General features: G+C 40.4%; 1 protein-coding gene across 2 annotated transcripts in view; it reads left to right on the top strand.

Moving 5' to 3' along the window:
* PREX2 (phosphatidylinositol-3,4,5-trisphosphate dependent Rac exchange factor 2) overlaps positions 1 to 16,744 on the top strand; it is a 278,656-nt gene that overhangs the window by 168,092 nt on the left and 93,820 nt on the right. For both annotated transcript variants that reach the window (XM_081501827.1, XM_081501826.1), the window contains 6 exons: positions 4,512 to 4,691; positions 8,823 to 8,917; positions 9,779 to 9,861; positions 10,949 to 11,039; positions 11,672 to 11,800; positions 16,637 to 16,678. In XM_081501827.1, coding sequence (XP_081357953.1) covers positions 4,512 to 4,691; positions 8,823 to 8,917; positions 9,779 to 9,861; positions 10,949 to 11,039; positions 11,672 to 11,800; positions 16,637 to 16,678 — 620 coding nt within the window. The remainder of the gene's footprint in view (positions 1 to 4,511; positions 4,692 to 8,822; positions 8,918 to 9,778; positions 9,862 to 10,948; positions 11,040 to 11,671; positions 11,801 to 16,636; positions 16,679 to 16,744) is intronic.

Raw genomic sequence — 16,744 nt, 5'->3', positions numbered from 1 at the left:
AACGTTTGTCCTTTTCTCCTCCTTGAGAATTTCAGACCCCTATCTCCACTTCGAGAACCCCAGACCCTTTTCTCCTCCTTGGGGACCCTGGACTTCTTATCAATCTGCCTAAGAATTGACTCTCTCACTAAGTACTTTTGCCCTTTAATGGGCTATCTTCCAGTTAATGACACTTAGGTACTAGACATAAGTAAAGGTAAAAATATTTTGTGGAGAGTCCAAATGTTTGACGGGGTTTTAAAATTCAGACTTTGTGTATTCTTACAGCAAGAAAATGCATAGAGTATTGAGGGCTGGTGAAGATACAAAATTTGAGAACAGACTTCATTTTCCAAGTGTCTGGGGCTCCATAATTGAGTGATGAACAAAACACATTATTTAGGACAGTTAGTGACCTGAAGATTATAGATAGGAATGTCAAGGCTAGTGATTGAATTATCTTTTAGGTTTTCCAAGCAGTTTGCTGGTTAATGTAAAAAAGTAGGCACAGTTTCATAAAAGCTAATGTGTGTTAGCTCTCTGGTCACAGTTATATGATTAAGTGAAGTGAAAGTCGCTCAGTAGTGTCCAACTCTTTGCGATCCCATGGATAGTATAGTCCATGGAATTCTCCAGGCCAGAATACTGGAGTGGGTAGCCTTTCCCTTCTTCAGGGGATCTTCCCAACCCAGGGATCGAACCTAGATCTCCTGCATTGCAGGCGGATTCTTTACCAACTGAACTATCAGGGAAGCCTGATATAGGGAAGTTATATGATTGCGTGTAATGATTTCTTCTCACAGTCTGTCTGTGAGTTGGGTTATGAAACACTGGGCTGTATCACAGACTCCTCAAACTTCAATTTGTTTTTGAACCTCATATCTAGTTTGGCCTATTTAAATCTACTTGGACCCCTCCCTCATCAAGGTCATCCCCCTTCTCGGGAAAGTATTCTCCATCCCTTCCATTTGTGAAGCCAGAGTCTAGGTATCATCTGTGATTCGTTTCTTTCCTTTCGCTTCACCTCCAGCACCTTATCAGGTTCTGTCAGTTGTACCTGAGAACATGTCCACCCCATCACCTTACACTGGGTAACCATCATCCCCTCCCTAGTACTCGGTACAGAACTTTCCAGGTGTGTCTCTCCATCTAGTACTTTCTACATTAGGCAGATGCCAAAGAAATCTGTACAGGTAGATTTTGCTGTTTGCTTAAAACCACTTAATGGCACTGAAGTGCAAATAGAAGAATAGGAGATGCATTACTGTGGCCTGCACATCCCAACACGATTTGTCCCTGTTTCCCACGCCCAAAAAATTTATTTCCCTGATCTCCTGTTGCATTAGCCTCTTTCAGATCCCAGAACATGATGCCCCTCTGCCTAGGCAGCCCTGCTTCTAAAGCCAGCATGGCTGATCTTCCAGGCACTCAAGTGTTAGGCTGGTAGCCAATCTGTGGAGAGATGGTGCCTTCTTGTGTGTGTGTGTGTATGCGCTAAGTTGCTTCAGTCATGTCTGTCTTTTTGCAACCCCATGGACTGTAGCCTGCCAGGTTCCTCTGTCCATGGAATTTTCCAGGCCAGAATACTGGAGTGGGTTGCCATGCCCTCCTCCAGGGGAATCTTCCCAACCCAGAGATCAAACCTGTGTCTCTTATGTCTCCTGCCTTGGTAGGATTTTTACCACTCACACTACCTGGGAAGCCCTAGGTGCAATCTACCACATACAAAAATCTTTATGCATCAGGAGCATTAGGTGCAGATTGACCAGAAATGATGCTCATCTCAGGATGTTCATTCAGAATCAATGGACCTATAAGCTGTCAGAGAGAGCTTAACACTGTATAGGAGCAAAAGTAAAGAAAAATATATCTATGAGCATAAATATTGAGATTTATCCTCTATTATTGCTTTTAAGAATCTAGAAATTTTGTAAAAAACAAAACCCAGTGTCAAAAACACTGTTTTTCTATCACGTTTGTTAGCCTAACAAGTGTTGCCACAGGATCAGTACAATCAAGACTACGACTGTTTGAAATGGAAAGCAAATATGTGAACATAATTTGCAGAGCTTTGAAAAAAGTGTTTATAATGAGACCCATGACTTCTCATTTAAAAGATGTTTAAAGCACAGAGGACTCCTCGCATAATGAGAACTCTGTCATCTCTTCCCTCTTTGGTATTCAGGGTTCATCTGTCTGGCAGTGTGCAGTTTGGGTAATTGGAGTTAATCTAATGCTTTAACCTTTGGGGTGAAGGGAGTGAAGAAGTGTACAATCTATCTTAGGAGACATGAAAGTATCTTTCCAAATAGAAAAAGTATCTTTAAAATAATTCATAGCTTCACAGAGCCCTGAGCAATCTAATACAACTTTCTGATTCTCCCGTGTCTAAAAACTATAAAATGCCAAAATATTATTCAGATACCATCTTATGGTGAGACTATTCGAAGTTGCAGCCCCAGCTTCCTCCCTTTTTTTTTTTTTTTTAATTTTCCCCTTCCTGTTTGTAGTCGTGTGATATACTATATGAACTTCCCAGGTGGTACAGTGGTCAAGAATCTGCTTGCCAATGCAGGAGACACGGTTTCAATCCTTGTGTGGGAAGATCCCCTGGTGGAGGAAATGGCAACCTGCTCCAGTATTCTTGACTGGAAAATCCCATGGATAGAGGGGCCTGGTGGGCTATAGTCCATGGCATCCCAAAGAGTTGGACACGACTGAGTGACTCAGCATCATTGTCCACACACTATATACTATACAGTTTATTTGGTTATTGTTTGTTTCTTCCCAGTATAATTTAAGCTTCAGGAAGGCAGGGAGTTTTGTTTGTTTTGTAAAATGCTGTATTCACAGCCCCAAGGACAGTGCATGGTACAATAAATGTAATTAATTCATTAGTGAAATCACTTAATAAATATTTGCTCAGTGCACAGCATTGGGCTTGACATTATGGGATATAAATAAGAAGTGTAAGATCTTTTCATGATCTTGAACTAAAATAAACACAACATTGCTATGGAAAAATGGGTGTCAAGATAACATGCAAATGTACTATTTCTTAGAACAACATATCATTGGTATTTGGTAAAAGAAAAGATGATTGCTGGCTGCAGAAACCATGTCCAGGTCCTTTGTTCAGTTATGGTTTAATTTGTTTTGCAAATTTTATAGCACATCATTTGATAGTAAGGACTAATTCCATTATTGTGTCATTTTGAGTTAGACAGTTCGATAAGAAGTGATTTATAGCTGAACATTCGAGTTTAGCCTGGAGGAATCAGTTATGTTGTTGTTATTTCTTTGCTGAGTCGTGTCCGACTCTTTGTGACCCCTTAGACTGTAGCCCACCAGGCTTCTCTATCCATGGGATTCTCCAGGCAAGAATACTGGAGTGGGTTGCCATTTCCTTCTTTACGTGATCTTCCCAACCCAGGAATCAAACCTGAACCTCATTCATTGCCAGGCAGATTCTTTACTGCCAAGCCACAATTCAGAGTCCAAATCTAGTTTAATGCCAATTCAGAGTCTGACAGTGTGTTTTAGCTTTAAAATTCCAGTGGAAGAGCTTTTCCTTTGGGCAGATGCACGACTGTTTCGTGATGAGTGGATTGTGGGTGCCCTTGGGGTAGCAGCCCTTGCTGCCTCCTGTCCTCATCTTGTGCGTGAGTGTATTTAGCATCTTTGGATCACAATGGCAGGACTCCTGTTTACATGAGCATGAGAAGGGTTTGCCCACAAGACATTCTCTCTGACACATAGAGAAAGCCTGGAGGAAACCCAAAGCAGAGGGAGAGGGGTAGATGGGTTTTTATTGTCTGAAGGTAAGTCAGTGAGGAGATTTTGCCCATTTAGTGTTTGTTTTAATATTTGGCTAGCACTTTAAAGTTTCCCAGGTATCTTTACATGGCGATGACAGTGGCTGAGGAGTGAGGTGTGCCCATGGTGAGCCAGCACTATGTTGTATGCATTTCATTCTCACAGCAACCCTGTGGGACACTCTTCTTACTATCCATGTTTCATAGATGTCAAGGAGAACTATCCTGGTTTTGCTAGGATAGCACAGCTAATCCATGGCAGAACCTAGATTTGAATACAACTTTCTTGTCCAAGTAGTGTGCTGTTTCTCTTACTCTGAGAGGAACTTGGCGTGACCGGCTTTATATGCAGTGGTGGTTTAGCTGCTAAGTCATATCTGACTCTTGCATCCCCACGGACTGCAGCCCCACCAGGGTCCTCTGTCCATGGGATTTCCCAGGCAAGAGTACTGGAGTGGGTTGCCATGCCCTCCTCTAGGGGAGTTTCCTGACCCAGGGATCGAACCCAGGTCTCCTGCATTGTGGGTGGATTCTTTATCAACTGAGCCACCAGGGAAGCCCTATTATATGCAATAGGATATTAATTTCAAAGGAAACCTAAAAAAAGCATTCTAGAAATATCTGCAAGCCTATCATATTTAATGAGCAAGGTGGTTACTTGTAGCGCCCCTGTGTGAAAATGTACACTTATCCTTTCTTTTTTAAACCCCATTGCAGCCTTCTGTCTTCGATAACATATTCTCCTAAATTAGAACGTAAGGCATCTGAGTCCATAGTCCCATCGGACAGTGACAACGAGAAGGGAGAGAGAAACAGCAAACGCGTCTGTTTTAACATGGCTGGAGATGAGCAGGAAGACTCGGGTCACGACACCATCAGCAACAGAGACTCTTACAGGTAAATGCATTCATTCCTGAAACTCATTGGCCAAGTTGAAGGTGATCCTGTGTTTTCCACAAAGGTCTTCAAAAAAATTTTCAGCTGTTGTTTTTATTTATTGTGGTTCAGTTGCCAAGTCGTGTCTGACTCTTCACAACCCCAGGGACTGAAACATACCAGGCTACCCTGTCCCTCATCATCTCCATTTGCCCAACTCCAGACGAGATCAGGTGTGTTCAGGGTGGTATGGCTGTACACTGGAGTTTGCCCAACTTCATGTCCATTGAATCAGTGATACCATTCAACCATCTCATTCTCTGTCACCCCCTTCTCTTCCTGTCCTCAGTCTTTCCCAGCATCAGGATCTTTACCAATGAGTCAGTTCTTTGCATCAGGTGGCCAAAGTACTGGAGCTTCCAGCTTCAGCATCAGTCCTTCCAGTGAATATTCAGGGTTGATTTCCTTTAAGAATGACTGGTTTTGTCTCCTTTCCTTCCAGGGGACTTCCCATAAAATAACCGCAGCTCTTAACCAACCCCAGACAGAACACAGTGAGACATCACAGTCTTTCAAATTCTTCCCTTTTATAATCTGTGTAAATTTTGAAAAACCATTTTTTTCTCCAGCCTAGTGGGCCTAATTTAGGAGATTTGTTATTCCCTTATGGATTGTGTAACATGTATGGCAAATAAGCAAATTGTGCATGTGTTAACAGTTTTGGGGGAATATCTCTTTCTGATATCTGTTTCTGGTGGCTCAGTGGTAAAGAATCTGCCTGCCAGTCAGGAGGCACTGGTTCAATACCTAGGCTGGCAAGATCTCCTGGAGGAGGAAATGGCAACTCACTCCAATATTCTTTCCTGGAGAACCCTGTGGACAAAGGAGCCTGGCGAGCTATAATCCATGGGGTCACACAGAGTCAGACACCACTTAGTAACTGAACAGCAGCAGCTGTTTCTGATTATTGGACTATTGAGTGAACGGGGGCTCTTTTTGTCTTGTTTCTCCTCTTACGTTGTGTTTCAAGCTTATTGGACAAATTTCACTCCCTCACCTCTGTGACCAGCTTTGTGAATTTTTTTCTTCCCTGCCATGCATTCTGTACAATTTTGGTAGGACTGCAGGAACAAAGTACCAAGAACCAGGTGGTTTGAATGACAGAACTTTATATTTATTATCCTAGAGTTCTAGAGCTGGAAGTCTAAATGCAGGAGTCAGCAGTGTTGTTGCTTTCTGAGGGCTGTGAAGGAAAGCTCTGTACCAGGTCTCTCTTCTTTGCTTGCAGTTGGCTGTCTTCTCCTTCTGTCTCTTCACGTCCTTTTCCTTCCAAGTGTGTCTCTGTGTCCACATTTCCTCTTCTTACAAGGACACTGGTCATATTGGACTAGTATTCATGCGTGCCTGCTAAGTTGCTTCTGTCGTGTCCGACTCTTTGCGACTCTCTGGTGTAGCCCACCAGGCTCCTCTGTCCATGGGATTCTCTAGGCAAGAATACTGGAGTGGGTTGCCATGACCTCCTCCAGGGGATTCCCAACCCAGGGATCAAACTTATGTCTCTTATGTGTCCTACATTTGCAGACAGGTTCTTTATGACTAGCACCACTGAGAAGCCCATATTGGATTAGGGTCCCCACTGATGACCCCATGTTAACTTGATTACCTCTGTAATGACCCTGCCTCCAAATAAGGTCACAGTCTTGTACACTGAGTGTTGGACTTCAGCATATGAATTTGAGGAGGGGGATACAATTCACCCCATAGCACCTTCCCTCCAGACTCTGTTACCATCTTCTTACCAGATGTTCACACGATGGCTCCTCCAGTGAACTTCATTAATTGAAAGTGCTTTCTCTCCTTTGAGCCCTTGTGTCTCCTGGAACCCCAGGGCAGCCGTGGTAACCTGTCATGTGTGCCGGATGTGCAGCTTCAGAACCTTTCATTTTATTCATATCCCTTGGACTGCAAGGAGATCCAACCAGTCCATCCTAAAGGAGATCAGTCCTGGGTGTTCATTGGAAGGACTGATGTTGAAGCTGAAACTCCAATACTTTGGCCACCTGATGCGAAGAACTAACTCATTGAAAAAGACCCTAATGCTGAGAAGGATTGGGGGCAGGAGGAGAAGGGGACGACAGAGGATAAGATGGTTGGATGGCATCACCGACTTGATGGACGTGGGTTTGGGTAGACTCCAGGAGTTGGCGATGGACAGGGAGGCCTGGCGTGCTGCGGTTCATGGGGTCGCAAAGAGTTGGACATGACGGAGCAACTGAACTGAACTGAAGATGATTATTCTCTCACTCACTGATTTATTATGCAGTGTTTTACAATTAAAAGTTATTTAGTAATTATTATTAAATCAAAGTTGTTTCATCAGAGATATTTATCACAAACTCATAGGTTCCATTAAAACATATTTTTATGTATGGTTGTATCCCTTTGCTGTCCACCTGAAACTATAACCATAAAGAAGGGTGAGCACTGAAGAATTGATGTTTTTGAAACATGGGTGCTCTTGAGAGTCCTTTGGACTGCTGGAAGATCAAACCAGTAAATTCTAAAGGAAATCAACCCTGAATATTCCGTGGAAGGACTGATGCTGATGCTGAAGCTGAAGCTCCAATACTTAGGCCACCTGAATCGAAGAGCCAACTCATTGGACAAGAACCTGATGCTGGAAAAGATTGAAGGCAGGAAGAGAAGAGGGCAACAGAGGGTGAGATGGTTGGATGGCATCACCGACTCAATGGGCGTGAGTTTGAGCAAGCTCTAGGAGATAGTAAAGAACAGGCAAGTGTGGCGTGCTGCAGTCCACGGGTTTGCAAAGAGTCAGACACGACTTATCAAGTGAACAACAATACCCCAATACAAAATAAAAGGTTGAAAAAAAAGCTTATTTTTACCAGGGACATAGGAAAACAGGATGATTTCAGGTAATTCCTACCACAGTCCTCTGTAGCAAGTTCTGATATTAACTGCTTTTTACATCTAAGGAAGCTGAGACTCACAGGAGTTACATAATTTACCCAGGAAATCAGGTGGCCTGGCTCGCAATTTATTAACCACTCTACAATTCCAGTTTCTATATGAAAAGGGTTTTAATGAGTATGTGAGTTAATTATTTCTAGAAATTTAATAATATAAAAAAACAGATTAACCACTTTTACCATTTCATTTACTTTTTAGCTTCTAATGAGACCAGTATGCCCTTTAATAAGAACCTGTGGTTTCTTTCCAGTGGGAAATTACAGATCTAAAAATACTTTCTTACCTCAAGTTCTAGTTATCAGATAATTAAAATTACTCTCAAGTTCTCGCTAGAGTAAAGGAGAAATTTTAAATGTATATTTAAAGTTAAATAAGTCCTTTCTACTTATTCTGAAAGGTAAAAAGAATTTTGTTTGCTGCACTATTTCTGAAATCTGAAATCTGTCTTGTGTCCATATTCACACCAAAACATCTCCAACTTTCTTTGCCTTGGCATTCATCATTATCCGGCACTTACTTGGTGAGCCATCCTTGCTGGGCTCTGGAGTGGAAACAAGGCATCATCTTCCTTGATGGGTTGGGAAACGACTCAGAATGCAATTAATGAGCTATAATCGAAGTTAATAGAAAGGATTCATAGGCAGAGATCATGAAACAGGATTTGTCTCTCTTAATAAATCAACTACAGGCATATACTATCAAATGGATCATGATAAATTTTAAGTTTGGTTTGACTCCTGTAATTAACTATGCATTTTACTTTTTTTATTTTATTTTTTTAATATTTATTTATTTGGCTGGATTGGCTCTTACTTCCAGCATGTGGAATCTAATTCCCTGACCAGGGATCGAACCCAGGCCCCCCACATTAAGAGTGCAGAGTCTTAGCCACTGGACCACCAGGAAGTCCCAATAACTGTGCATTTTAAAAATAATTCATGATTAGATTATATAAAAAGAAAATTTGAAATATGATTGAATTTGAAATTTTTTCTTTTAAACTAAGCTAAAATGTGATTTGAGCAAACTTGCCTTTCTCATCAGTTTCTATAAAGCATATTAATAAATATCACAGTCACATACTATGTTCATCCAATAAGAAGTGACAGGGAAACTTTGCCAAATGCATTGTGAAAATGACATGTACCTCATTATTTTCAGTGACTGCAACAGCAATAGGAATTCCATTGCCTCCTTCACCAGCATCTGCAGCAGCCAGTGCAGCTCATATTTTCACAGCGATGAAATGGACTCAGGTGTGTTTGGTGAAGCTACGTGAACGCTTTGATGCCAGACCTATGGGATTAATTTGTTCAATCCATACACATTTTTATCTTTGAACAGCCATTCTTGGTGTCCACACAATGGCCTTCGTTTTACGTGCCTGAGAAAGTCAATATCCCAATCTCATTATAAACAGTGAAGTTTTTGAAAGATGGAAAGAACAAACTGATTTTTATGTTAATAAATGCTGTCTTATGATGTTTCTGTGGTACTATGAAGGGTTTAAATGAATAAATTAAAAAAAATAATTTAATACCGTAGTTCCTCAGACAGTACTTAGAATATAGGAAGAAGGATATAAATGGTAGATAGCATTACTACACAGGAAACAAATTTTACTAGGACATTAGACATTGCTGATTGTGTGCAGAGGAGGGAGGGGCTTTGAAGACAGCAGGTGCACCTGAGCTCAGGTGGGCAATAGGAAAGAGGGTAATGAGAAAAATACTACTTGATATAAATGTCTTATACATTTTTTATTTTGTGTATATGAAGAACAAAAGACTTTTCATCCAGTTGGGAAATGTCTTAAATTTGAAATATGCAACTTATCCCAACTATTCAACCATTAGAAAAATGCACCATTTGGAAGAATCATTGACATGGGTACCACAGGGCTCTTTCTGTGAGTCCCTCTGCTTTTACTGCAGCTTCAAAGGAGTGATAATCTAACATCCTAATGTCTATCAAAAAGCTTTGGAATTCTTTTTCTGAACGTGAGAACTAACATATGGAATAAGAGCTAGGGTTTAATTTTTTTTTCCCTTTATTTACTTGAAAATGGTTTGGAATGTTAAACGTAAGAGGAATGATTTTTTTTTTTTAATATCTAGGTGATGAACTTCCCCTAAATGTTCGCATTTCTCGTGATAAACAGGACAAGATACACAGCTGCCTTGAGCATCTTTTCAGCCAGGTACGACTGGGACAATTGTAGGAATTTTTTCCACAGACTGAACTGTCAAAAATCCATTTTCCAGATGTAAAGGAGTTTGGAGTTGGAATGGAAAGAACTCATCTGTTTTTCTACCCTGTGTACTTCAGTTTCCACAGCATGACATGGGATTCCTTCAGCCGTCTGACCCAAAAGATCGTTATGAATGTCAAGTATTTCACAGTCCTTAAAAATTATAAGGGCTTCTCAGGTGGCACTAGTGGTAAAGAACCCACTTGCCACTGTAGGAGATTTAACACTGGTTCGATCTCTGGATCGGGAAGACCCCCTGGAGGAGGAAATGACAACCCACTCCAGTATTCTTGCCCGGAGAATCCCATGGAGAGAGGAGCTAAAGCATTTTACAAACAGGAGTTGTTCTATTTGTTATTTGTTTCTTTGTGGATATTCAGACACTCCCTCATGATTTCTTGTTCAACTTCATTTCTAATCTCAAGAAGCGCAAGATTGTCTTGGTGCTTATGTTGGTGTTTTGCATTTTTTAAAAAATGTATACCCACAACAAAAATTCATTATGTAGAAACTTTTACCACTTTGTAAAGGTTATGAAACTATTTTGTTTTTTTTAATAATTCTGGACCTCTTACTTCTTTTATAAAGTAAATTTATATTTTGTGTGAATATGTGGTGGGTGTCCCAGGTGGCACTGTGGTAAAGAATCTGCCTGCCACTAAAGGAGAGGCAATCCTTGGGTTGGGAAGATCCCCTGGAGGAGGGCACAGCAACCCACTCCAGTATTCTTGTCTGGAGAATCCCATGCACAGAGGAGCCTGGCGGCTACAGTCCGTGGTGTCTCACAGAGTTGGATACGACTGAGCACATGTATATAGCACATGGATATATGGTAGGATATTAAGAGATGCCATTTAAAATGTTATCAGGTGACTTTATCCCAAAATTTTATTCAAAGATAGATTCTGCAGGCAGCATAGGATCCCCAAAATAATCATTGGTTTCAGAAAAAATGTTACGAGATTTACTGTTGGAAATATCTGTTTTGTGTTATGAGAAGTTATGTAACTCCCCCAAATCTCTGCTGTCGTGATAGGTGGATTCCATAACCAGTCTCCTGAGAGGCCAAGCTGTTGTGAGGGCCTTTGAGCAAACTAAGTACCTGACACCAGGTCGAGGATTACAAGGTGAGATTTACAATGTACCTGTTCGAGGCAGTTATGAAGCAAAAGTGGGGGACAATACAGTCATGAGGCAAAAGCATAGCATGAGAAAAAAAGATTCTATCATTCATTTAATACTACTTCTATCTGATAGTCATTGAATATACATAATAAACCCCTATAGGACCTTTTTTAGAGTTCTTTGAAAATTTAAAATGTTTAAAGCCTATAGAGGGCAGACTGGATGTATTAATTCAAGAAATGTGAGTGTTGAGTTGCTTTTGCTGAAATCAGGTTCAATGCTTACTTGGTTATAGCCCATTGCCGATGGGAGGGGATTTGGGAATGGGGTTGGGGGTGGGGGAGTTGGCCAACAGAACACGTCTAGAGCTGCCACTTTCTGACATCCGGTTTAGGATGTTGAAATAGAAATTTTCATCTAAATTTCTTCCTTTGTTTAAACCTTTGTGAGAAGATAATAAGGATCTGACTTTGTTTTAGATTTAACAGATTTTCTCCCGTAATAAAGCTGCATAAATTGCTACCATGATAATAGTCTAAGACCACAGGAATGAAAGGAAGAGGATTCTGGTGTTTATGGGCTTGTGAACCGGTAAATGGTTGAGACTTAAGAGAGCTTTTCTGTGTTTATTTAGAGTTTCAGCAGGAAATGGAACCAAAGCTGAGTTGTCCGAAAAGGTTAAGACTTCACATCAAGCAAGATCCTTGGAATCTTCCCAGCAGCGTCCGGAATCTTGCTCAGAACATCAGAAAATTTGTTGAAGGTCAGGATGAAAAGCAAAAAACATCCCATGACATGAGCAACACTCATTTAAAAATCCATTAAATCCTCAAATTCAGACATACCCTGATTACTCTTTGGAGTGTTTCATATTATGAGGAAAATAAAAAGACTGAAAAGGGTGAGAGAAAGCAGAGGATGGAGAGAAGGAATAAGATGACAAAACCTGTGTTCCAAGGATCTAAACAATGTGGACTGTATCTCAAAGAATATTCGTAGGAAATAAAACAAAGGCTCATTCTTATGAAGACGAGTAGAATATGAGGGAGTTTCATATTTTATAATGTGAAACCATATCAGAAAAATTTCTAAGGGATTCACAAAATGCTTGAAACTACATTTCATGGAAAGTCTAAAAAATCAATTGTGAGTCTGTGAGAATCAAAATAAGGTTGCATCATTAGTTTTTCACTTTATCTTTCAGAGATGTTTATCTAAGTTGCTTGTTATTTTTAATACTAGCATGAGATGGTCTACTCAGCATCCCATAACTGGTACCATCTCTAATTAGAGATGTAAAAAACTTCCAGACAATGCCAGTGAGTTTGGTTGCATATTATTTAGGGTCAGAGTTGTTAAGGAAAATATGCTAAGAGTTTCCAAAGTGATGATGGTGAAAAAAATGAAATGAGGAATTTGTATAATTTTTGGAACGTCCAATTCAGTGGTTTTCTTCTCAGTATTAGACCAGTGCTTGGCAATGTCCAGAGACATTTTCCCATTGTCACAATCATGGGTGCCCCTGGCATCTAGTAGATAGAGGCTAGGGATGCTACTAAACATCTTACAAGGCGCCAGATAGTCTCTCCCATCAAAGAATTATTTGGTCTAAAATGTCCTTAGGGCTAAGGTGGAGAAACCTGAATAATAAATATTATGCTTGTATGTAAATTTATATTCCTCAGTCATTCATATGTCATTTGAATGTGGTAAATAGTATTCAGCTGAAATAACAATACATCGTAACCCATTTTTTAACCCACCACTGCCATTTTGAATATTTTTTGGTCTTTTGACCACTTTGCACAGCATGTGGGATCTTAATTCCCTTACCAGGGATTGAACTCGGGCCCCTGTATTGGAAGCATGGAGTCCTAACCACTGGATCACCAGGGAAGTTCCTTACTACCATTTTTTTAGGATAAATTACTCTAAATTTATCCTAAAATTAAGGGGGCTTCCCTAGTGGTAAAGAATCCACCTGTAATGCAGGAGATGTGGGTTCAATCCCTGGGTCGGGAAGATCCCTGGAGAAGGACCTGGCAACCCACTCCAGTATTCTTGCCTGGAGAATCCTGTGGACAGAGGAGCCTGGCAGGTTGTAGTCCATAGTGTCACAAAGAGTCGGATACAACTGAAGTGACTGAGCATGCAGGCCCACAGAGTTACACACTTTGCTGACATAAGAAAGTTCTTAAACCCTACAGGGTCTAAGCCTGTGATGTCATTCATTCGTGCCTCAGTTTCTTCATTTACTAAATGATATGAATGGTGTAAATGTTCTGTGATTACCAAGTCTTCTGCCTAGACATACACTCAAGTATAACAGCTTAGATATTCTTTAGAGATCAGTAGATAAGAAATTTTTACACATATGGAAAACTCCAAATAAATCACAGCAATTTTATCATATGATGAAATCTTTTATCTTTTGTAGCTGGATTTCTTGGCTATAGTTTTATTTTATAGCTACATACACATTATAACATCACATTCAGTCAGAAGTCTGAATTTAAACCCCCCCCCCCAAAAAAATAATGAATGGCCAAAATGACAAATATATTTTTAAAAGCTTCAAGGAATTTAAGCATATACTCAGTCTTTCCATTGTGTCCAGCTCTTTGTGACCCCATGGACTGTAGCCCACCAGGCTCCTCTGTCCATGGGATTCTCTGGGCAAGAATACTGGAGTGGGTTGCCATTTTCCTCCTCCAGGGATTCTTTGCAACCCAGGGATCGAACTACATCACCTGCATTGGCAGGCAGATTCTTTACCACTGAGCCACCTGGGAAATCCATACTTTGCTGAGGAAAAAGTAGATTTCCGCTGACTAGATACCAATATCACAACACTTCTAAAAGCTATCATTTGTGAATCTAAATGCAGTTGTTCTCATCAGCTTTGAGTTTTCCTGTATACATTATATTTGCTTTTAGAGTAAATGCAGTATCAATTACTTTTGAGGTAAGAGCTGTGATTGTCACCATATTAAGTGCATCTTTAAAAACAGTTAATCAGTAGTTCAGCTCAGTGGACCATCAAGGGAGAGGGCAAGCTGCCATTATTCCCTGGTGGTCTGTGTAGTGTCCAGTCCTGTTCTATGGGGTGGAAGCAGCTGCACTGGGATCCTTGTAATCAGCTGCTTGTTCTGTGGATGCACTCAGAACTAACCTCACTGGTTCACCATGGATTCATCCTGTTCAATTTAAAGTCATTTTCATTCTATTTCCCAAATTGTCCTTTTGTAAAGAATGATTTAATGGAAGATCAGGTCTGGGCTGGAAATTAACTTAGTGCTACCTTGCTGGAATGTTCTGGGGTATATGTGTAGCTGATGTTCCTGTAGAGGAGGAAAAAAAAATCTTTTTTTCCATTTACCCTCCTAGGTTCTCTGCCTGGAGCCCTGTAAATTAGACTGACAAAAACCAAATTAACAGGAGAAAAGCATATAGCTTCATTTAATATAAGTTTCACATGGACATGAGAGCCTTTATAAGGAAATGAAGACCAGAAAAGATTAAACCTGCGTGTTTTCATACTAGGTTTGAAGGCTTCCCTGGTGGCTCAGCTGGTACAGAATCCGCCTGCAATGTGGGAGACCTGGGTTCGATCCCGGGTCGGGAAGATCCCCTGGAGAAGGGAAAGGCTACCCACTCCAGTATTCTTGCCTGGAGAATCCCCATGGATAGAGCAGCCTGGTGGGCTACAGTCCCTGGGGTCTCAAAGAGTTGGACACAACTGAGCGACTGAGCACAGCACCATGTTTTTTTATACACAGTACTATAAAATAAGTAGCATAGATGTTATCTTATGAATGAGCAAGATGAGACCCAAAGTAGATTAACACTTTACTAAAGATGGTAAAATTAGTGTATAATGGATGGGTCTCCTGACTCAGTCCAGTGTACTTTCCTGCCTCTGAAATCCATTTGTCCTTGTGTCTCACTTGTAAAACTTAATGCCCTCTCTAGTATTTCCTGCATTTCTTATCTGTTAATTTTGTTGCTCTGATTATTCTGTGAATTTATTTAGAATAGGATGCCACCTAACCTTTTTTATTTTCCATAATCTTGGGCACATAAAGGAACTCCTTATGTTTAATATTTTCCTACTGCAAGCAAAGTATCTACCAGTTGGAAGCAAATGAGTGCATAGCTGATTGGGTTCACAGCAATGAGTGTGATGTTAATACACATCATTTATCAGACATCTGTGGTTGGTCCCGTGTGGGGATGGGGTTAGAAGAAGAATATTTGGAAATATTTAATATTTTTCAGTCCTTTAGGGCAGTATTTTGACCTAAAAATAGGAAAGGAACAATATATATATATGTATTTCTAATATGTAATACACAGTATGTAATGTGCTTAGTTGTTCAGTCATGTCTGACTTTTTGCAACCCTATGGACTATAGCCCACCAGGCTCCTCTATCCATGGAATTTTTCAGAATACTGAAGTGGATTGCCATTTCCTCCTGCAGGGGATCTTCCCAACCCAAGGATTGAACCCATGTCTCCTATGTCTCCTGCATTAACAGGCAGATTCTTTACTACTGAGGCATAATTTATAATATAATATTTATTAGTGCATATTTTTATCAGTCATAAGTTGCTCAGTCCTGTCCAACTCTTTGCAAGCCCATGGACTGCAGCATGCCAGGCTTCCCTGTCCATCACCAACTCCCAGAGCTTGCTCAAACTCATGTCCATCAAGTCGGTGATGCCATCCAACCATCTCATCCTCTGTCATCCCTTTCTCCTCCTGCCTTCAATCTTTCCCAGCATCAGGGTCTTTTCCAGTGAGTCAGTTCTTCACATCAGGTGGCCAAAGGAGCTTCAGCTTCAGCAACAGTCCTTCCAATGAGTATTTAGGACTGATTTCCTTTAGGATTGACAGGTTTGATCTCCTGGTAGTCCAAGGGATTCTCAAAAGTCTTCTCCAACACCACAGTTCAAAAGCATCAATTCTTCAGCGCTCAAATGTACGATATTATATATTTTCTTTATATACTGTATGGAAGTGGAAGTGTTGGTCACTCAGTCATGTCTGACTCTTTGTGACCCCATGGACTATAGCATTCTAAGCTCTACTGTCCATGGAATTCTCCATGCAAGAATATTAAAGTGGATTGTCATTCCCTCCTCCAGGGGATCTTCCCAACCCAGGGATTGAACCTGGGGCTCCTGCATTGCAGGCAGATTCTTTACCATTGAGTCACCAGGGAAGCCCCATATATTGTATATATAATCTTTAAAAGTTTAAAAATTTAAAAAAAAATGCTATTTGACATTTACTGGTCAAGACCATAATAGCTGTAGGCATTTACAGAACATCATGCAAGCTAATGATGAACTACAAAGATAGCAAGATTTGAATGATGTTTCAAGGTTTATATAATTCAGATCTGGAAACGATTTTAGGGTCTTGAGCAATGGGTAGAATTTATGTAGGTAGGTAGATAGGCAAAAATGGCTTGTCAAATGAATGGGATTTTTATTATCTAATATAATGAGTTTGTGCTTATTTTTTACTACAAACTAAAATATGATGTTAGTTGCAGACTGAACAACTGACTGGTATATTTTCTTTCTCTGCAGAGGTAAAGTGTAGGATACTCCTGGCTATTCTTGAATATTCAGGTAAGAGTTTGCATTATTTTTACTGTTTGGAATTATTACAGCCCACTACCTTAGCTGTCTTATGAT

The sequence above is a fragment of the Giraffa tippelskirchi genome, chromosome 6, assembly GCF_054371585.1.
Source record: "Giraffa tippelskirchi isolate mGirTip1 chromosome 6, T2T-mGirTip1v1.2.pri, whole genome shotgun sequence".
Classification (NCBI taxonomy): Eukaryota; Metazoa; Chordata; class Mammalia; order Artiodactyla; family Giraffidae; genus Giraffa; species Giraffa tippelskirchi.
This window is presented reverse-complemented; position numbering and strand designations above follow the sequence as displayed.